Source organism: Crotalus tigris, unplaced genomic scaffold, assembly GCF_016545835.1.
Source record: "Crotalus tigris isolate CLP2741 ecotype Arizona unplaced genomic scaffold, ASM1654583v1 scf7180000017933.3771270, whole genome shotgun sequence".
NCBI classification, from domain to species: domain Eukaryota; kingdom Metazoa; phylum Chordata; class Lepidosauria; order Squamata; family Viperidae; genus Crotalus; species Crotalus tigris.
This window is the reverse complement of record NW_024096726.1, coordinates 2537111-2559145: the sequence shown is the minus strand read 5'-3', so window position 1 is coordinate 2559145 and position 22035 is coordinate 2537111. Positions and strand designations below refer to the sequence as shown.

General features: G+C 37.3%; 1 protein-coding gene across 5 annotated transcripts in view; it reads right to left on the bottom strand.

The window, feature by feature from the left end:
* The window catches only part of OTOG (otogelin), a 114941-nt gene that overhangs the window by 77251 nt on the left and 15655 nt on the right, over nucleotides 1–22035 (bottom strand). For 4 of the 5 annotated variants that reach the window (XR_005556860.1, XM_039344644.1, XM_039344646.1 and 1 more), the window contains exons 10-18: nucleotides 14429–14535; nucleotides 13010–13119; nucleotides 11603–11728; nucleotides 10858–10966; nucleotides 9775–9821; nucleotides 8462–8607; nucleotides 4597–4729; nucleotides 3500–3677; nucleotides 45–169 (exon numbers count right to left, since the gene is read on the bottom strand). Coding sequence is in view for 4 of the 5 variants with exons in the window: in XM_039344644.1 (XP_039200578.1) it covers nucleotides 45–169; nucleotides 3500–3677; nucleotides 4597–4729; nucleotides 8462–8607; nucleotides 9775–9821; nucleotides 10858–10966; nucleotides 11603–11728; nucleotides 13010–13119; nucleotides 14429–14535 (1081 nt within the window). In the remaining variant the exon portion in view is untranslated. The remainder of the gene's footprint in view (nucleotides 1–44; nucleotides 170–3499; nucleotides 3678–4596; nucleotides 4730–8461; nucleotides 8608–9774; nucleotides 9822–10857; nucleotides 10967–11602; nucleotides 11729–13009; nucleotides 13120–14428; nucleotides 14536–22035) is intronic. The other variant, XM_039344645.1, reaches the window with a different exon arrangement.

The following is a 22035-nucleotide window of genomic DNA, read 5'->3' as shown; positions in this document are numbered from 1 at the left end:
ACCTTAAACATTTTCTCACTCTTACTCTCCATAGTCATACTCACCTGCTTGTAAATGAACATCACATGGATCTATTGATGAACTGTCATACCCAGGACTACAGGATGATGATGTTTTCCAGGAATTTCCAAAAAGCTGAGGTGTAGTTTCTGGCACTCCAACTGGAGATCTTTTTTTATTGATTGATTTTTAGCAAATAATAGGTTTTGAAAATAAGCAGTAACACCAATTAAAAACACATACTTCAATTATTGGGTGCATACAGTGACATTAATAGAATTGACTACTTAATTTATTACCTTTTGTGCAGAAAAAGAAGATGGTGTGACAAGTTAAACAATATATCAGGTTTGTGTGCAAAAATATTTCATTTTATAAAAAGTTAGGCAATCCAATTATTTGATTTCTATACAGTGTATAACTACGGTAATCATGACCTTTCTAAATTTAATTTGAAAGAATTGAAAAATTCTAAAGTAGCCATTGCTCTGCAGTGTTTTTCAACCTTGGCAACTTTAAGATACATGGACTTCTCCATGCAAGACAGGGAATACTGGGTGTTGAAGTCTATGCATTTTAAAGTTCACAAGGTTGACAAACACCACTTTAAACTATTTATAACACATTTTTTCAAACTATGTTCCACAAACAAGCCTAGCATTCTAGTATTCTATGAAAACTTGATGAGGTTCATTCAAATACAGCCAATTTGCTGTCATCAGAATTTTGTCTCTTGAGTTGAGAGAATTATTATTATTTTTTTACTAACAAGTTTTGTTACTTGAACATTTGAAACTCTTGATCTGGAGGTCACCAAAACAAAAAACCAACCCTGTATTTGAAGAGGTGAGTCAAATATTTAGAAATGTTCTGAACTCTGTATATGAACAGTGGCCCAAATGCTTATGAAAAAAAGCCATGTGTAGGACCCTTCTTCATCACAACAGGCTGCATGATAAAGCCCAGATTTGCCAAACTACTGTTGACAACGACAAAATAATGCCTGCCATCTGTGGGCTGGGGAACTGTTTTGCTTTACCTGCAAGACCATTATTAACTATGGTACAGTAAATTTATTGACAGCATATAAAATATGCTCTATACTTTGCTTTATTTTGGCAGTATATCTCCTAGTCAGTGCCCATAGCATTATGACAATGGGATTAAAAAGAATTAGCGCTAGAACTGGACAATGTTTAGAGTATTAGAGAAAACATGTAAGGGAATCATTTTCTTCTAAGCAACAGAGCTTTGTGAGGCACAAGATTAATAATAATAATCATAATAATGCACACGATAGATGGATAGAAATGTTAAAACCAGTCTAATGTTCAATGTTTATTATGTTCAATGAACCATAATAAAAAGGAAGAAGCTAAAATGCTCTGGGACTTTAGAATTCAAACAGACCAGCATCAGCCACATTAATACCAATTGTGGATAAGACAAAAAAAAAAAAAGTCTGGATAGTGAATGTGGAAGAACCTTGAGACAGTAGAAGAGAAGAGAAAGAACTGGAGACAATTACAAACAACTGCAAACAGGAATAGAATGACTTGGCAAAAGAAAAAGAAGATAGCATCGATGATAATAATAGGAGCCTTGGGTGCATTGCAGGTAGTCCTCGGTGTCAACGCTGCTAATATTGAATATTCTTGCTTTGACAAAATAGGCAGAACTGTCTGGTACTTTTAGAGTTAATTCAGATGAGAATGAGAGAGGAGAGAAAAGCCTGCGGAAGGGAATGGAAGTGAATCTTTGCCCTCCAGGTTAATTGGAAGATGTGAATCATGACCCCAAAATAGGGGAGGGGAAATGCCTGGAATGTTATGTGCAAAGGAACGGAAATTCAGATCTTGGCATTCTCCATGCCGTGCTGACACTCCTTAACATTAATAAAGGCTTTTTAGGTTAAACCATGCCTGAAAGTTCTTTGAAGTGTTTCATTAGTCAGACACATGACATCATGCCAAGATCCACAAATTTTTTAAACCAATTAAGAGGTCCCGGACCTCGGTCACTATTCCTATCCCCTCTAAGGGGGATAGACGGACAAAGATTCAGGGAAGATCTCATTATGGAAGGAGAAAGATGGCTTGAGGCCAGCACCTCAGCAGCATGACACTCGGCTTATGACCACAGTTGAGCCCAACATTTCTATTGCTCCGTGAAACATTTGCTAAGTTAGTGTTTCCCCATTTTCCGACCTTTCTTGCCACAGCTGTTAAGTGAATCACTGCAGTTGTGAAATTAATTAAACCGTTGTTAAGGGAATCTGGCTTCCCCATTGGTTTTGCTGGTCATATGGTCGCAAAAGGGAATCATGTGTCCCCGGGACACAACAACCATCATCAATGAGTCGATTGCCAAGTGTCTGAATGTTGATCACATGACCATGGTCAGGGGTGGGGAACCTTGGCTCTTTTATGACTTGTTGGACTTCAACTCCCAGAATTCATGAGCCAGCCATGGCTCAGGAATTCTGGGAGTTGAAGTCCATAAGTCCAAAAGAGCCAAGGTTCCCCACCCCTGGCCACGGGGAAGCTACAATAGTCATGTGAAAACTGGTCATAAGTCACTTTTTTCAGTAGCACTGCAACTTTGAACTGTCACTAAACAAAGTGTTGTAAGTCAGGGACTACCTGTATTCAAACACCATTGGCATCAACAAAATTACTATCAGTCAACTGCAAAAGGTAGCTTTACTTGGAATAGCTTATGTCCCGTGACTGTCCCTTTAATTCCACCAAACAACATCTACCTATCCCAGGTCTGTAGGAAGAATTCAATAGGTGGGTAAAAATGCCAAATCCAGTTTAAATATCTGCAATGAACCTTAATAGTAAATGTACTGAAAATTACTTCGTCAACAAAAAGGAAGGACTACTTAAAGTGAATATTTGAAAGCATAGTTGAAAAATAATAATAAAAAAATAATCAGGTTAAAATATTGTGGGATTTCCCAATGCAGACTGGCAAAGTCTTGTCTCATGACACACCAGATATAACTGTGGCTGAAAAAAACTCATGGTATAACTGTGGCTGAAAAAAACATGGGGGGATAGTAGAGTAAAATACAAAGAATTGGGGAAGATCACAAAGTATCAAGATCTGAAAATCGAAGTTGAAAGATTAAGTTGAACCAGCTGTGGTGGCCACAAGGATTATTGGCACACTGGATGCCATGCCAAAAAATCTTGAATGGCACTTAGAAAATCTGTGCACTTACAAAATTTCCATCTACTAATTACAAAAGGGTACACTGCTTGGATCTGCAATAGGTTGTCAGATTGTATGTCCAGCGCTTTTTAACTTTCTTGCTACCCAAGACCACCACCCAAAATCACTTCAAATGAGTGGCTTACAAGTGTGACTATTTCTTTTCTCCTAATAATGTTTTTTTTCTATCTTTTTTCTATCTTGTTGAAAAACTGCACTGATTAAAAACTTATTTTAGAGTTTATGAAAATGTATTTCTAAAAGTTACCATTATACATACAAAAAATCATCCTGAGTATTTCCATTGAAAGTTCCACAGAGGCCAATGGTGTCATCTTTCCATTGAGCATCAGCTTCAAGATAGAGTCTTAAACCTTTCCAGTCATAAAGTATTTGTAATCCAATGTACGATTTAATTTGTAAAAATACAGAGGAAAGTTTCCTAATTTCAAAGGAATCTAAAAAACAAAAAGGAAGATATATCAATAGTAACCTAAAATACAGGTTGAAAAGCTCATTTTATTTTACCCTTTGTTAAACCTTGTTGGAGATGGATCTCCATAGACTCCACATTACAGAAAGTTCACCCCAATTCAAGCTTAAGCAGTCTCTAAGTTCATTTCCAAGTTGATGGCACTGATTGTTCATGGCAATGATGGCCTTAAACCTAAACCTTGGATGCTTCTTCAAATATTTTACATCATTTCATATGATGAAGTGATGGGATCATTTACAGTAGGACTGACTTTACAATATTTATATTGAAGGTATATAAAATGTTTCCAAAAATAATTCATTTTACACAAGCTCCTTCAGCTTTGAACTGAAGCCACTTCATCCATCAGTAAAAAATAAAATCCTCCATTTGTGATTGCTAGCAGGGATACAAACAAGGAAATGTAATATAGACTACTAAATCCTTGGATTTAAAACCACATAAAAATATAATCCATCCTTTAAAATAGAGAGCAGCAGCTAACCTAACCAGAGCTGAGAATATTGAATATTGATAGTTGATAATTTACATGGAATGATATTATCATAACACTTGCAAATAAGGCCATGTATGGCAAAATTGAACCGAATTTGGGTGATGAATTTTGGAACCTAAAATCCTCAGCTTATTTGTGAGTATATACAGTATCTCTTTTTCTATTTGAATGATGGTCTATTAATGACTTATTTTGCTGCAATATATTGGTCAATCACTTCACTTCTCATCCCTAATTCTGGCCAAATACAGAATTTAGCATAAAAATAGAAAGAAACATCTAAATTGCACAGAGGACCATGAAACTCTAGCAATCAGCATATAACTAAAATCATTACTTTTCCATATTTGTAATATTATTTTCATTATAATTTATTCTAACTTACCATCAATATATGGAAGATTAACTTTATATTGATCATGTACCAAAACATCTCCTGAATGGGTCAGAGTTACTTGCCTCCTAAAATCTTGACTGAAAATAAGACTGATTGATCGCATACATGTTCCATCGTGATTCTAAAAGATGATGAAAACAAACAATGCCTTAAAATAAAATGGAATTTATAATGGATCAAGGATAAAGTGTAATAATTTATATTGAAAAAGAAAAAAAGTTGTAAATGAATGAGATAAGCTATGATGACACATATAGTTGCTGCTTCACTCTATTTATTTAATTCAATTTTGATGCTGCCCGACACTGACTCCAAGCATCTCACAATATAAAAAACAAAACATGAATACAATATATTACATGGCATTTACAATATGTTAAATAAGTACAGTAAAAAAATACATGATAGAAAATTCAGACTTTTGGCATCAAAATCTATGAAGCATTTGTCAAACACATCTAATCAAAGTATTATCCATCTTCAAAAAGGGGGGGGGAATGGATCCAGGAAACTACAGACCTATCAGCCTGACCTCAATACCTGGGAAGATTCTGGAGAAGATAATCAAGCAATGAATCAGTGAACATCTAGAGGCAAACAAAGTCATAACCAAAAGCCACCATGGGTTTGTCAAAAACAACATGCCAGACAAATCTTATTGCATCTTTTGACAAGGTAACAAAATTAGTGGACCAAAGGAATGCTGTGGATATAATTTACTTGGACTTCAGTAAGGCATTTGATAAAGTAGACCACAACCTACTACTTGATAAGATAGAAAAATATGGGTTAGATAGCATCACCACCAGATGGATTCATAATTGGCTGACCAACTGCACTCAATGTGTAATCCTCAATGGAATTACATCTACATGGAGGGAAATATGCAGTGGGGCACCCCAAGGCTCTATTTTAGGCCCAGTACTCTTCAACATCTTCATCAATGATAAGGGATAGATAGGGAACTCATCAAATTTGCAGATATCACTAAGCTGCCAGGAATAGCCAACACTCCAGAAGATAGGATTAAGATACAGAAGGATCTTGACAGACTTGAACATTGGGCTCTAACAAAATGAAATTCAATGGTGAAAAAAGTAAGGTTCTACATTTAGACTAGAAAAATCAAATACACAGGTGTCCCAAGGGTGCTTTTTCATGAAGCAACTGAACTTTCTTTTTTCTCTTTGAAGGCGTTTTGCTTCTCATCCAAGAAACTTCTTCAGCTCTGAATGGATGATGGGGAATGGAAGGATTTATACTCCTTGCAGATAGCTAGAGGCTTATCTGTGTCATCAGGTCACCTGAGTAGTGCAAATGGGTGTGGAGCCTTCTTGAAACTGTTGAAAGGACTGTGTTGTAGACTGAAGATAGATGATGTTGTATCCCTCTCCCTCTGTTGAGAGAAGACTGTTCAGTTTTGACATAGATGGCCTCTTTGACCCCTCTTTCAAATCAGCAATCCTCTCTATCCAAAATGTGGACTTTGCTGTCTTTGAAAGAGTGCTTTTGTCTTTTAAATGCAGATGGACTGTTGAATCTTGTCCCGATGGGTTCGTTTTGCTACGTTGTGCCATACACTTATGAAGTATGCTCGTGCTGCTACATTCTACACCAGTTGAAGCTGCTGAGGCATCTTCAAGGCATTGCCATGTAGAATACATTCCAATAGCTGAATCGTGAGGTGACAAGAGTGTGAGTTACTGTTTAGAGGGCTGCCTGAACCACGAAGTAGTGCAACTAGTACATCAGATCGAATTGTACTAAGTCCTGCTTGATCTCAGCTGCCACCTGTTCTTAGAATAGGACCTATGAGTCTATAAGGATCCCTAAATTCCACATTACTCCTGAGTGGGGAAGTGCAAACCTAGAATAAGGTCTGCATGCCTGGGGTAAGTAAGGCCAATCAGAACAGTCATAGGCCACCAGCAAATTCTCTCCTTAATAAACATGGGAATCTGGTATCAGTGTTATACTTAGTTATAAAGATTGCTGCCATCTCAAAGCATTTGTGGGAGACAATAAGATTGGTTGAGTAATTCAAAACAAGCCATGAATGTAATAATGGACATACTGTAGCATTGCTGAGAACTATGGAGTACTTTCTAGATGCAAATATCTTAAATATAAAATAATTCTAACCATGTTAACCAATAGACCACAAAAAGCTTCACTTCCTTTTTTTCTCAGATGTAGAAAATTTACGAAATGTGCACATCCAAACTTGCTTTCTAGATTTCCTGGCAATGTCCTTTTACAAATTAATTTAATTTCAAAAAATATTTTAATCTATGAAACCTCTATGAAAGGATTGGAATAACTCTGAGTCCTCTTTCTCAGACAACAATCTAAAGTTGAAATTATGCTCTTATTAAGTTTTTTAAAGTATCACTTTTCGTAAATAACTCAAAGCCAAATATTTGAAATTACAGCCTGTTTTAGCTTTCACAATTCAGCATTTGAGTTTCTATTGTAAAAACTCCTTTTTCCCAGAATAATTTAAGCTACCTCAGGTAATTACTGCTTCTAGATCTTATCATTCCATGTTTTTATATCTTTTTTGGTCAACTAGTTAGAAAGTGGTGATAGACATGCTTCACTGGAAGACAATCTGCTTTATTACATATTCTCAATCTGAAATGCACAGTCGAATGATGAAAGGTAGACCCAAATAGTTTTATCTGGAAATCACATGACAATCTATGAAACACTTTAAAACTGTTCAATAAAGAGTGGAATCTAAGCAACCAGATGAACATAAAGGAGCAGCACAATATGATTAAACCATCCACATCAAGTAAATAAGAGAAGCTAATGAAAACCAATGCTATCAAAACCTAACTAGAAGAAAGCTGTGTTCTGTTCTGTTTCTTGAAGTCAAGATAATTCTGCTGTTTTATTTTGAGGAACAGGCTTGACATTTCAAGTGTTTAAAGTGGGAAGGAGAATTGGATTCTACCACCACTGTGTTGCTGGTATTGTTACCAATAAATGCAGTATATATTTTCTGGTTCTTCTGACAATAAGGAATTTCTCAGGGCTATACTTTAAAGCAAGGTCCCCAACCCCCAGTCCGTGGACCAGGACCAGCATGCCAGAAATCAGGCCCCGCAAACAAGCGAAGCCCCATTGTGGGATGCAGGCATCATTCAATACCACGCCCCCTCCGGTCCGCAGAAAAATCTCTCTCCACGGAACCGGTCCCTGGTGCCCAAATGGTTGGGGACACTGCTTTTAAAGCATTTTTATTACTTGGGGAGTGGGATCCATATTACCTATTCTAGACTATTTTGCTTCTTCATAGCCCACTTCTAGGTACTATGGTCTATGGCAGCTGCTGCTAGTATTGCTATTCTCTTGCAGCACAGCTCATTATTGTTTCCCCACATTTAAATATGCATCTTTTTTTTTCTTCATAGGTGAACAGTCAGCTGAGCTTGTTTCAGACATGCCTTTCGCACTCTTTTATTATTTTAGTTATTTATCAAATTTATATACCACTCATCTTGTGGTTCCATATCTGCAACCTGACAACACAATCAGCAGCTAACCCTGTTTTAAATTCCTGCCTCCACTTGCTCACTCCTGCCTTCCAGACTAAGAAGGGCAAATAGTGTTTATTTTTTCCACTAGCAAGTGATCTTTGGTAGAAGGTGAATCCACCTTTCTTTAATTTGTCCTGCATTAAATCCATAAGGCAGGTCACACCTGTGTCTTCAGAATGGAACTTCTGTATTGGAACCAAAACTGTCAACATTCAGAGATTCACTCATCAGAAAGTAGCAAGAGATGTATTTCTCAGAAAGGTGACTTATTTTTTAAGCCATCAGCATGCTTGCTTTCATCAGCTCACCTGTCCACAAGGAGCATTTTGTAGAGTCACAGCAAATTTGTCAGAGACACGACTTTTTGCCAAGATATACTGGCAGGGTGCTTGAAAAGTAAACTTGCGCCCATCAAATGTCATGAAGTGAATATCTCCTGAAACTGAGCACTGAGCTGGCAACAAAGAATGAAAAAAAAAAAAGATTTTTTTCCCAATATGCTACAAGAATGTTTTGTGATGTTGTATTTGATATTAAATGCTGAATGATATTAAGACAAACCATACAAGGATTACAAAGATAAATAAAGCAACTTCCTTATATTATAGCCCTTTCATTATTTTTAAAAATGATTATTTTCTTTAAGAACCTGTTTCAGTGTCATAGTATAAATGTGAATAGATCTCATCCTCCTTCACCTGGCCCAAGACACAAACCTTCCCCCCCCAAAAAAAGCAATATTCTATCCCTATTTATTATATGAGTAAAATAAATCTTAAGGAACCAGTTTGGTGTAGTGATTAACACACCAGGCTAGAAATGAGAAGGAGGTTAGGAGTTCTAGTTCTAGTTCTTAGGCACAGAAGCAACTGGGTGGCCTTAGGTCACTCTCTCTCAGCCCTAGGAAGGAGGCAATGGCAAACCACTTTTGAAAAACCTTGCCAAGAAAACTGCAGGGGCTTATCCAAGCAATCTGAGATGATTGAATGAAAGACTACATACATGTACAGTATACATTATTTTTATGCTGAATTTCTGCATGGGAGAATTCATGGTTCACTATTTAGTCTGTGTGAAAGATATCTATGTCTAGATTTTTAATCGAGTGTTGGGTCTTCTTTTGGGGGAACGATCTAAGCCCATTCGTTGGCAGTTTTCCAAAATTAAAGCAGTAACTTGAAGGGATTTTTTTCTAAATCCACAGCACAATTATGACACCAAGTGAAAGTTCATAGAAGATGAGGGGAGAGAATATGATTTATATTTGGAAAATGAGGCATTAAGAAATAAAGCACAAAGAAAGGGTTAAATATTTTTTAAAAGGTTTGTTTTTAAGTTGGAAGATCTGATCATGGGTATTCTATATCAAACAAAACTGGCCTCTGCATATTCTTACTGAGCATGAAATGAATGGAAATTGTACATGAAATGAATGGAAATTGAGTGGACCTAAGCTGCAAACTTAGACATGATGTTCATAAGTAGATAGCTTATTAATAGACAGGCAATCAGAAACAAATATTAATTTACAATAATAAGGTGACAATTGAGAAAACCTACAAAAATGTTGCCACTAATATACCAAACTAAAAAACAATGAATTATCGAAAAACTGATTTACCTGGACAGGTAAGATTAGTGCAAATCCATTTTCCTCCAGAACATGTACTGAAAGAGAAAAAGATTTGAGACTTGAAAAAGTAGCCATTGTAAGTACAGTATGCAATCTAGGCATCAAACTCAATAACAATATAAACAACAAATCATGATATTTAGATAAATTTACAGATGCCATTATAAGAAAAATACAATTTTAAATTCATGCATATAGAATACAATTATTTATTACATAAACTGCCAAGCAATCTTGAACAATACCACAGCATGCCCTACAGTCTGTAAAAAAAATTGCTTTGTATGTTGCAACATAAAAATCCTCAGCACTATGGATTTTGTGTAGTGTATATTATTAATTTTTTTAAAAAAATAACCCATAGAAATACACAATTTTTAGCTAAGACAATTGGTGGGATTACCAATCTTGTTTCTGCTTACGAAACACTCTTGCATTTTTTTTTTTATACTCAGAGATGTGGCTGCTTCTCTTCTCTTCATAATAATAAATTCAACAACTTTCTCTTGGATGAAAGAAAATATCCAAACAAACCATGCTTTAAGATACATTCTTAGTATGTATCTGTATAAACATAATAAGGATCTTGACTTATATCAAATTCAAAAACTTTCTACATTCTTGAAAGGAGAATATACTACTTAGTGAACTTCATATGTTTCTATACAGAGGACTCAAAGTACTATCATTCCAAAAGTGAAGGCATTGCACTCCATAAGTATTCTTAAGATTATTTTTTTTTTGTAAGGAAAACAATTGAGGAAATGGAAGCACAATACAGGAAAATTACTCTAAGATACTATAGTGAAAAGCATCCTTAGTTTTGTTATAGACCAGGTTATAAATGTTACTTTCAAGGTTTTCCCAAAGAGAATATTTTTGAGAATCAGGGTAAGCTAAAATTTCCAAAGCTCTGGAATTCTGCTAAATGTTTATGAGAAGAAACTCCCTTACCTTGGAAATGTAATTTACAAACCCATATGACTTTAACAACTTTTTGTCCAATAGTAATATATATGTTGTTGTATGAGGTTAGTAAAACATACATAAAATTTTCAGGAAGTTATTTACCAGTTATTGCATTCCTCTTGAACAACTGTACCAGTTCTGTGGATAGTTCCATGGTAATCACAAGGACAGTCAGTTGGCCTCACACATAATCTGTCTTCATAAATAAGGCCTAGAATGTATATTCAATAGTCATGTGACTGGTAACAACAGTAACATATTTTTGACTGCATAATATTTTTAAAAAATCCTTCACAATGCACAATATTATTTAACACTGCAAAATGTGCTAAATATGAACAATTTCCATTTTTAAGTATAAAAATGCTCTGATTCAAATGCAAAAAAAAAGATTTTTAGGCTGCAAAACTCTTTTGCTTGATTGGGAGGTTTTCAGTTTTAAAAAGTCTTTTTTTAAGCAAAACATTGGTTTTAAGTTTTAAGCACTTTGAAAATGATTGAAACAACCTCATTTACACTTGGAAAATGACATTTCAGATTTAAAACAGGTCAAATCTGAAATGTTTTATGCTGCAAGTTACTATTTATTTCTTATCATAAAGGACAAGTGTAGAAATACATTACCAACAAATAGGATTGTAACAATATTCAGATTCAAAGGGGAAAATGCAATTTGAAACACACAAGGGCGTTAGATTATTCCTAGAATCCCCTTAGGTTGATCTATCCCCATAAGAATTTACAATTTCATGAACATTAACTTGAGTGGCGAGCTCTTAAAATATAATTTTTTAGCTGTTCTGCTGTAGATTTGCAAGAACGCCACCCACACAATAGCCATTATTACCATCTGGACAATAGCATCCATCAACACAGGGAAGTTCACTATCAACACAGTGAGTTTTCTGGCGACAGGAAAATGGGCAACAATCAATGCATTCATTGTAGACAAGATGCTCCTCACATTTAACAACTGCAAAAACAGAAGACACAGAGAATGTTATGTGATTTATGCTGTTGTTCCAACTTCATTTAAGAAAAGAGTTCTGTTCAAAGGTTTATGCCTCTATAAATCCATTAAAGCTTTAAAGTCTCTTGAGATATATATATAATGCATTTGAAAGCTAGTTTTAAAATTGATGTGTCATTTTCCTTTTCCATCCTTGCAACCAATCATAGAAGTAGATTTTATTTCATATCTAAAATGCTTTCCAAAACTACAGCTGAACCAAATAGAAAATCATTTGCCTAACATTTGAAACAATGTCTGCAAGATACTACAGACTTGTGAAAAGATAAGTTTGTGAGACTTTTTTTTCTCACTGCCCTCATTTTGGTGCACAACACACAGTAGTTATATCTTCCTTCTATGTGCCTCCTATAATCCCATAGTTTAAATTACTTGTAATCTTAAAATCTGGATGTACAAGAAATAGGATGATTGAATGGAGATAAAGATAATAGATACAAGAAGCTCACTTCCCCAGATTCCTTGTGCACTGCTTCTGGGCAGCTGAGATGATGGGAGTAAATAGTTAAGATATACACTATATCAGTGGTGGCGAACCTATGGCACACATGCCAGAGGCGGCACTCAGAGCCCTCTCTGTGGGCACACGCACCATCGCCCCAGCCCCACTTCCCCCCACAGCCCCCTCCTCACCAGCAGCCCCCCCAGAGGAGAGTCGCCCCCGAGCATGGCCCACGTGGAGCAGTGCAGCCAAGGACATGGAGGTGGAGTGGGCAGGAGCAGGGAGCAGAGCGCGGGTGAGGTGGTGGGGAGGGCCGGTTTTGGGGCACTCGGTCTTTAAAAGTTTCGCCATCACTGCACTATATGATATATAAGCATTGAACACTTCAAGAGAACATTGATTTCCTACTTTCTTTGGGAATGAAAATCATTATCACACAGCATCAATGTTAAATGTTCTTATTCCTAACTTGATATTATATAGTATATTATGAAATAGTGTATTAAGTTTTTGATCTGATATACAAATTTTATTTATTTATCTATTATAACAATACATGCAGAAACGTGTTTCTCGCTAGTTTTGCATGCTACCAATTTATTTAATCATTGCCACTCTGTGTTAGTAAATGTAGCAATTTAAAAATCGGGGTTTAAACATTGTAAACTTAGTCAAAGCTGAACTGATTAAGAATGTGAAAACAAAATGCGGGGGAGGGAAGAGACAAAGACTTGGGGAAACTACAGAGACTGTAAAACATTCTGAAACCCTTCAGTGCATACCACATTGCTCAAAATTAGCCCGCCATTCATGGAGTGGTCTTCCTGCTTGAGCACAAGTCCTTGCGTATTCGGTTAATGCACGACACCAAGTGGTATTATCAATGCCTGACCTTAAAAACATTAAAATTAACATATCATTATCTCTATTTCCATACAAGAGCAGGATGGTAATAATAATATTGTTACTAGCAATCCAGAGATATTATTGATAACAGTATTCATTATTATTTTATTATTATCTTGAGCAATGCACAAAATGCAAAACAACATATTATAAAAGCAATACAAATAGCAGTTATATTTTATTTGAAGGTCAAAAGCTGTCAGTACTAAGGATACATACAGCTATCTATTCATTATCATTCTTATTAGTATTTTGATAGAAAATCAGTATCGCACAGGTACAATCATAACTTTTGTTTATTTATAATTATATAAGCTCTTAATTGAATTGTATTTTCAAACATACTTATTTCAATGAATTTAAGCTAAACTCTAAATCTCGTTTTAGTGTTATGTGAAAGGTTTTCAGAATGAATCACAACACATAAGTTAGATAAAGTGCCTTTAAAGGTAAAGGCAAAGGTTTCCCTTGTCTAGTTATGTCCGACTCTAGGGGGCAGAGCTCATCTCCATTTCTTAGCCAAGGGAGCCAGCGTTGTCCAAAGACCCTTTCCAAGGTCATGTGGCCAGCATGACTATACGCCGAGGTGCATGGAACGTGTACCTATTTATCTACTCGCATTTGCGTGCTTTCGAACTGCTAGGTGGGCAGGTAACAGGAGCTCATCCGATTACATGGTGCTCAAGTCACAAACCAGAGCTGTCAGTTTTCCAGCTGACAAGCTCAACCTATTTAACTGCTGAGCCATCACCTGACCCCCCTCCAACAAGGCTTTAAAAAAAATAAAAATAAAATAGATTAATCTAATTTCACAGCTCAAATGGCAGACTAAACTGCAAGTAACTTAAAACAGATATTTCAGATCTGGTCTTCACAAATAAATCTCAGAGACAGAGGTTTGAGTAACACCCACTTCTGGAATCTTAAGCTCCTTATTCTAGAACTGAACCATGATTTAGTATTAAATCAAAATATAATCAGCTAATGAGAATTCAAAATACATAAATTTAAACCGCTCAATTCTATGGGAATGAACAGATGAATATCACTCTATAACGCTTGAAAAAGAAGCAGGTGGGAAATAAATACTTGGCCAAAATTAATCCTGCTATGTGTATATATTATGTCATCTTGAACATGTTGAGAACTTGCTCCTAGACATCATGATGCTGTCTGAGATATGAATAGTACGAGGAGATAATTATATAATAAATAGATCCATGTGTATTCATTAGCTCTTTTGGATCCTGGCTATCCACTTCTAAATCTGGACTTCAAAAAAAATGGATACTTACATACATAAATCATTTGTGCAACTGGCCATGAAAGGAAATGGGCTCACAAATTCATGACAGTCTTTAAAGGGGGACCAAAGCAATACACTACATAATGTGTATGTCCTCTGAAAACAGAAAAAAAGTAGAGATTTTTTTTTAACAGTACCAAAACAGAAAACTGAAAAGCAACTCAATAAGTTCCTACTATCCCAGGAGCTGTTGATACAAGTTTTACAGAGGAATTATTGAGTGCCATCATTTGTACTTCTATAACTGTCTGGTTTGGTACAGCAACCCAACATCATAGGTTCAGACTCCAACAGATAGTTAAGACTGCAAAAATAACAATTGCAACAGTCTGCATCCATAGAAGACCTGTATATTGCACAGGTGAAAAGGAGAGCTGAGAAAATATCTACAAGACCCCTCGCATCCTGAACATAAACTGTTTCAACTCCTCCTCTCAGGACACCACTACACAGCACTGCATGCCAAAACAACTAGACACAGGGACAGTGTTTTCCCTTGCTCCATCAATCTGCTGAACAACTAATTCTCACAGTGCTGTCTAATATCTATATATATTTGCCCATGTGGTATGGCTGTAGTATTAGCACATTCTTGTTATCTTCTTTACTCTCCCATCTTATTAGGATGATGATGATGATGATGATGATGATTCTGTTGCTTTGCATATAGACTGAAAGCTATTGCACCAGAGACAAATTCCTTGTGTGTAATCACACTTGGCCAATAAAGTATTCTACTCTACTCTACTCTACTCTACTCTACTCTACTCTACTCTACTCTACTCTATTTCTATCTAGAATAATTAACAACCCTAGCATTAAAGAAACAGGTTGTCACTTTACTTTAAATCAATACTGTGCAGGGAATAATGTTGGGCCCAAAGTATTGTTGCATGACACAAACAATTGCATTTAGAGTTATGGACAGAGAAGATAATATGTAACGATTCCCAATAGCGGATGCTGTTCTCTTAAACTATGTGTCTGATCACCTCTCTTCTCTGAATGAAGCCATTCCATTTATGCATCATACATCAGAATATAAACCAACATCGTTTCATCAGCAGTAATCTGCTGATGAAATGTGTTATCATTTCATCAGCAGTAATCTGCTGATGAAATGTGTTATCATCTACCAATCTGATGTAGTTTCTGATTCTTTGGGAGAGGATTTTAGATTTAGAAATAAATAGGTAAACTATAATATAACTTTTCATTCTTATCAAATATATATCCTATTATAATTACAGGTAGTCTTCAACTTACAACAGTTCATTTAGTGACCATTCAAAGTTCCAACAGCACTGAAAAAGTGAGTTATGACCATTTTTCACACTTATGACCACTGCAACATCCTCATGGTCACGTGACCAACATTTGGATATTTGGCAACTGGTTCATATTTATGACAGTGGCAGTGTCCCCAGATCACGTGAACAATTTTTGTGACCTCCTGACAAGCAAAGTCAATGGGGAAGCCAGATTCACTTAATAACCAGGTTATGATCTTAACAACTGCAATGATTCACTTAATAACGGTGGAAAGGGGCTTCCGGTACGGGGCGACGGCGATGGTGGCTAATTCTTAGCCGTCCAACTGGGAAGGTGTCGGAATCGCGGAGTCCAGCGCGTATCAGCTGGCCCGCGGTTCGCAAATCCCTTCCCGGGCAAAGGGAAGGGATAGAGAACGCAGGGGTAGAGGTAGAACCCCTTCACCCCCTCTGGATTTATTCCTAGAGGGGGTGAAAGGAGTGTTCCCTCGGAGCGCCTGCTGATCTCCGCCTCCCAGCTGTTTTTGCTTCCTTTGAAGCAAAAGAAACCGCCGCCTCTATCTCCGTGAGTATAGTGTCTTGGTGAGTAACTTTTAAAACGGACGGAGCGGATTAAAGGATTCTTTTTTTATAATTTAGGGTTTTATTTTTTTTTTCTTTTAGTTAGTTTTGGTTAGTCTTGGTTATTTCTCCTTTGTTCTTTTTTTTTTTTTTTGGTACGGAGAGAGGAATTAAGATGGCGTTTTGAAAGTGTCGGAGTTTTTTTTCCTTCTTTAGTTTTTCTTTATTTTTAAAGGACTGGATTTTAATGATTTTGCTTTTGATATTTTTGCTCTTGCTACTGGATTTTTCTTTTGATTTTTTTCTTTTTTACTTCTTTGGATTTTTTTAAAGGACTATGTTGGTGCTGTTTTTTTGAAAAAAATCTTTTCCTCCTCCCCCTTCTTTGAGGAGAAGGGAAGTGAGAACAGTGTCACATAAAATGGCTTCAAAGAGACAGCTGCCTTTGACAACACCTAAGGTGGTCTCTTCTCCTACAGCTCTTGCTGCACAACCACAACAACAACCTAAACATGTACCACCGGCTCAGCCACCACCTTCTCCTCCTCTGCCAGGCCTGTCAGCACAAGAGGTTAAAGGGATAATGGGGGATGCTATGTCTCAAATGAGAGATGAAATGAAGCAATTTGTTATGCAGATTAAATCTGATATTAAATCTGACATTAAAGAAGAGATAAGTGGGATAAAGGGCTTATTAGAAGCTAATAATACCATCTTGCGACAAGATATAGTTGCAGCAGTATCAGGCTTGGCTACAGTGGTAGTGAAACTGGATGCAAGATTGGAGGAAGTGGAAGATAAAGTTGACTCCTTTGATGACAAAATTCAAGATGTGGAAAGGAAGGTGGAGATTTCACAAGAAGATATGCTTATGGTTCAGTATAGACAGATGGAGTATGCCTTGAGGATTAGAGGCCTCAAGGAAGATATGAATCAAGATTTGATGGAGATGGTGCTTACTGACTTAGCTGTTGCTCTGAATATGGATAGTAATAGTAGTAAAGTTGGAAGGGACCTTGGAGGTCATCTAGTCCAACCCCCTGCTCGGGCAGGAAACCCTACGCTATTTCGGACAAATGGCTGTCCAGTCTCTTCTTAAAAACTTCCAGTGTTGGAGCATTTACTGCTTCTGGAGGCAAGCTGTTCCACTGATTATTGTTCTCACTGTCAGGAAGTTTCTCCTTAGTTCTAGGTTGCTTCTCTCCTTGATGAGTTTCCACCCGTTGCTTCTTGTCCTGCCTTCAGGTGCTTTGGAAAATAGCTTAATTCCCTCTTCTTTATGGCAGCCCCTGAGATATTGGAATACTGCTATCATGTCCCCCCTTGTCCTTCTCTTCGTTAAACTAGACATACCCAATTCTAGCAACCGTTCCTTATATGTTTAGCCTCCAGTCCCCTAATCATCTTTGTTGCTCTTCTCTGTACTCTTTCTAGAGTCTCAACATCTTTTTTACATCGTGGTGACCAAAACTGGATGCAGTATTCCAAGTGTGGCCTTACCAAGGCATTGTAAGAGTGGTATTAATACTTCACGTGATCTTGATTCTATCCCTCTGTTAATGCAGCCTAGCACTGTGTTGGCCTTTTTGGCAGCTGCAGCACACTGCTGGCTCATATTTAGGTGATTGTCTACTAGGACTCCGAGGTCCCTCTCACAGTTACTACTATTGAGCATGGTGCCACCTATGCTGTACTTGTGCATTTGGTTTTTCTTGCCTAAATGTAGAACCTTGCTTTTTTCACCATTGAATTTCATTTTGTTAGTTAGTGCCCAGTGTTCAAGTCTGTCCATATCCTTCTGTATCTGAAGCCTGTCTTCTGGAGTGTTGGCTATTCCTGCCAGCTTGGTGTCGTCTGCAAATTTGATGAGTTCCCCATCTATCCCTTCATCCAAATCGTTGATGAAGATGTTGAAGAGTACTGGGCCCAGAACAGAGCCCTGGGGCACCCCACTACACACTTCCCTCCATATAGATGCAGTTCCATTGAGGACCACTCGCTGAGTACGGCCGGTCAGCCAGCTACGGATCCATCTGGTGGTGGTTCTGTCTACCCCACATTTTTCTATCTTGTCAAGTAGTAGGTTGTGATCTACTTTATCAAATGCCTTACTGAAGTCCAAGTAAATTATGTCCACAGCATTCCTCTGATCCACTAATTTTGTCACTTGGTCAAAGAATGCAATAAGATTTGTCTGGCATGATCTATTTTTGACAAACCCATGTTGGCTTTTAGTAATGACTTTGTTTGCCTCTAGGTGTTCGTTGATTCGTTGTTTGATTATCTTTTCCAGGATCTTCCCAGGTATTGAGGTCAGGCTGATAGGTCTGTAATTTCCTGGATCCATTTTTTTTCCTTTTTTGAGGATGGGAACTACATCAGCTCTTTTCCAGTCCTCTGGTAGTTCCCCTGTGTTCCAGGATCTTTGAAAAATATAGTTCAGTGGCTCCGATATCACATCTGCCAGTTCCTTGAGAACTCTGGGGTGTAATCCGTCTGGTCCTGGCGATTTGAACTCATCTAGGCTGGACAGGTGCTCACTAACGATTTTCTTGCCTATCTTAACTTGTGTTTCTGTTTTGTTTTTTGTGGCACTATTTTTGATAGGTTGGTCTGTTTTTTCCCTTTGTGTAAAGACAGATGCAAAAAATGAGTTAAATAGTTCTGCTTTCTCCCTGTTGCTTGTCACCTTCTTGCCACTTCCACCCACTAATGGACCAATCATTTCCTTCACTTTTTTCTTGTTTTTTACATGTTGAAAGAAGCTTTTTTTGTTATTTTTGACTTTGGTCGCAAGCCTCAGTTCATTTTGAGCCTTGGCTTTCTTCACTTCATCTTTGCAGGCTCGGGCTATTTGCTGATATTCTGACTTAGTTATGTTCCCCTCTTTCCACTTTCTATACTTGTCCTTTTTATCTTTCAATTTGTCAGAGAGTTCTTTATGCAGCCATGCTGGTTTCTTTTGAGAGCTGTTGTTTTTCCTCTTTGTTGGTATTGTGCTAGACTGTGCTTTTATTATCTCATTTTTCAAAATTTCCCAAGCTTCTTGAGTTGTTTTCCCCTTGAGGATTCTCATCCATGGAATCCTTCCCAAGCCCTCTCTAAGTTTATTGAAATTAGCTCTCTTGAAGTCCAAGACTCTAGTTTGACTGTGTTCTATTGCTTGTGCTTCTATAATGTTGAATTCTAATATTGCATGATCACTTCCTCCCAGGGTTCCTATGGCTTCAACACCGTCTATCATTTCATCTCTGTTAGTGAGAATTAGATCCAAAATGGCTAATCCCCTAGTTCCCTTCTCTACTTTTTGGGAGACAAAGTTGTCTGCTAGGTTTGCCAGGAACCTGTTTGATCTTCCACTTGGTGCGGAGTTTGTCTCCCAGTTGATGTCAGGGTAGTTAAAGTCCCCCATTACTATTGTGATGTGCTTCCTACATACCTTAGTTAGCTGACTAGCAAAAAGTTCATCTATTTCCTCTGTTTGGTTGGGTGGTCTGTAGTATACACCTATGGCAATGTCATTTCCCCCCCCTTTTATATTGACCCAAATGCATTCAAGACAGTTTTTATCATTGTTGTACTCTATTTCTGTGAAGATGTAGTTATTTCTTATATAGAGAGCAACTCCACCTCCTCTTTTATTTGGTCTGTTTCTTTTAAATAATTTAAATCCCTCTAGCTGTGTGTTCCATGTGTGAGTTTCATCCCACCATGTTTCCGTAATGGCAACAATATCGTATCTGCCCTCATTAACCTGAATTTCTAGTTCACCCTGTTTGCTGTTCATACTTTGTGCATTGGTGTATAAACATTTGAGTCCTTTGTGGGTGGCCCTGTGTTTTCGTTTCTACATAACCTGTGTGGTGCCTGAGTTCCCCTATTGTCTTACCACCTATTTGGTTAGTGCACTTTATATGGCACTCGCTATTAGAGGCTTCATTTTGATTGGTAGCAAGGTTGGTATTCTTGTCCACACACACATCTGTGCTACATGCACTGATAGCCCTATAGTTTTTAAATTGCCGGGGACAGGGTTGTTCCGTATCAATTAACTCCCTGTCCCCGCTGTTTAGTTTAAATTTCCCTCCAGAAAATCTGTGAATTTATAGCCGAGTAACTCAGTCCCTTTTTTTGATGGATGCAAACCATAAAGGATAAAGGAGAGTTACGCAGAGAAGTTGAAAAAATTTATAGAGTCAATTCTTGGATTGCGAAGCAGAAGAACTTGCCCAGAGATGTGGTGATTTATTTTACAAAGAAGTCTCTGCGTAATGAAATTGTACAAACTTTTTATAATAAGAGATTCCAGATTGCTACTCAAGATATTATTATCTTAAAGGAAATCCAATCAAAGATTTTAAGAAACAGGAAAGATTTTTCTTTTCTGGCTAATGAGCTTAAAACCAGATTGATGCCATTCAGATGGGAAATCCCGATGGGTATTGTTTTGAGCCATGCGGGGACACGTTATAGATTGAATACGGTTGACAAAGCCAGAGAGTTTTATAATACGGTCCTGGGTGCAGGCTCAGCTCCACCTGTTCAGAAGTCTTTGAGTGGCAAAGAGTCGGAGCAGCAATCTGAGGCATTAGGTTTGGTCTCTGCTGGGATGCTGCAAGCTGAATGGCAACGTCAAACGGAGGTTAAAGAGCAGAGAATGACCCGTGCATCTTATAGACGCAAAGAGAAGGAGCAACGTAAGAAAGAGGTTAAAGAAGCTTCTTCTGAAAGTGCATCATTGCCGGTGGGAGGAGCAAGACCCAAGAGTTATGCAACACATGCAGCAATGGCAGATCTCCAAGGTGTCTTCTCCGGGCTCCTGCCTAAGGGAGATGGCAAAGTTTCTGACCTGGAATGTTAACGGATTGAATTCTCCTCAGAAAAGGAAAAAAATCTTCTATTATTTGAAGCAACATAACAATGATGTTATTTGTTTACAGGAAACTCATATTTTACTTAAGGATCAGAAATATTTAGTTAATGCTCGTTTGGGATCTCATTTTGTATCTTCTGCTCTGGGGAAAAAGGGGGGAGTTGTTATCTATGTGAAGCAAAATCTACCAGCTTGTCTGGTAGAATCGGATCCCCAAGGAAGATATGTGATGATTGAACTTGGCTTATATGGTAAGAAAGTACTTATAGTGGGACTTTATGCACCAAATCAGCAACAGGAACAATTTTACAGGATGTTACATCAAAAAATAACTTTGCTGGACTATAGATCCGTGGTATTAATGGGTGATTGGAATGGTGTCTTAGATACACAAAGGGACATGAAAGGTTCTTCTCCCTTTTTTAAACATGCAAAATTACCTAAAGCCTTTTTTGATATGAAAGAGGACTGGGAACTAAGGGACTATTGGCGGGAATGTAATCAAGAGGAGAGAGATTTTACCTTTTTCTCAGATAGACACCAATCCTTCTCAAGAATTGACTTTTTTTTTATTACAACGGACTTATATAATAGAGTAAAGAATGTAAAGATTTTTCCTAGGTCGCTGACGGATCATAGCCCAGTTTGGATGGAGCTGACTCAAGAAAAAGAGGAGAGAAGATCCTGGAGAGTGAATGAAAATTTATTTAGACAAGAAAAGAATGTTCAAAAGTTAAAGGAGTGTTTAAAGGATTATTTTGCTTTAAATATGTATAAGGGGATGCAGGTAAAGCATTTATGCGTGGTATTTTGATAAAAATGAACAATTATCATAAGCGAAAGCAGACTCAGAAACGTAAAGAATTGGAAGATGAAATTAAATTAAAAGAA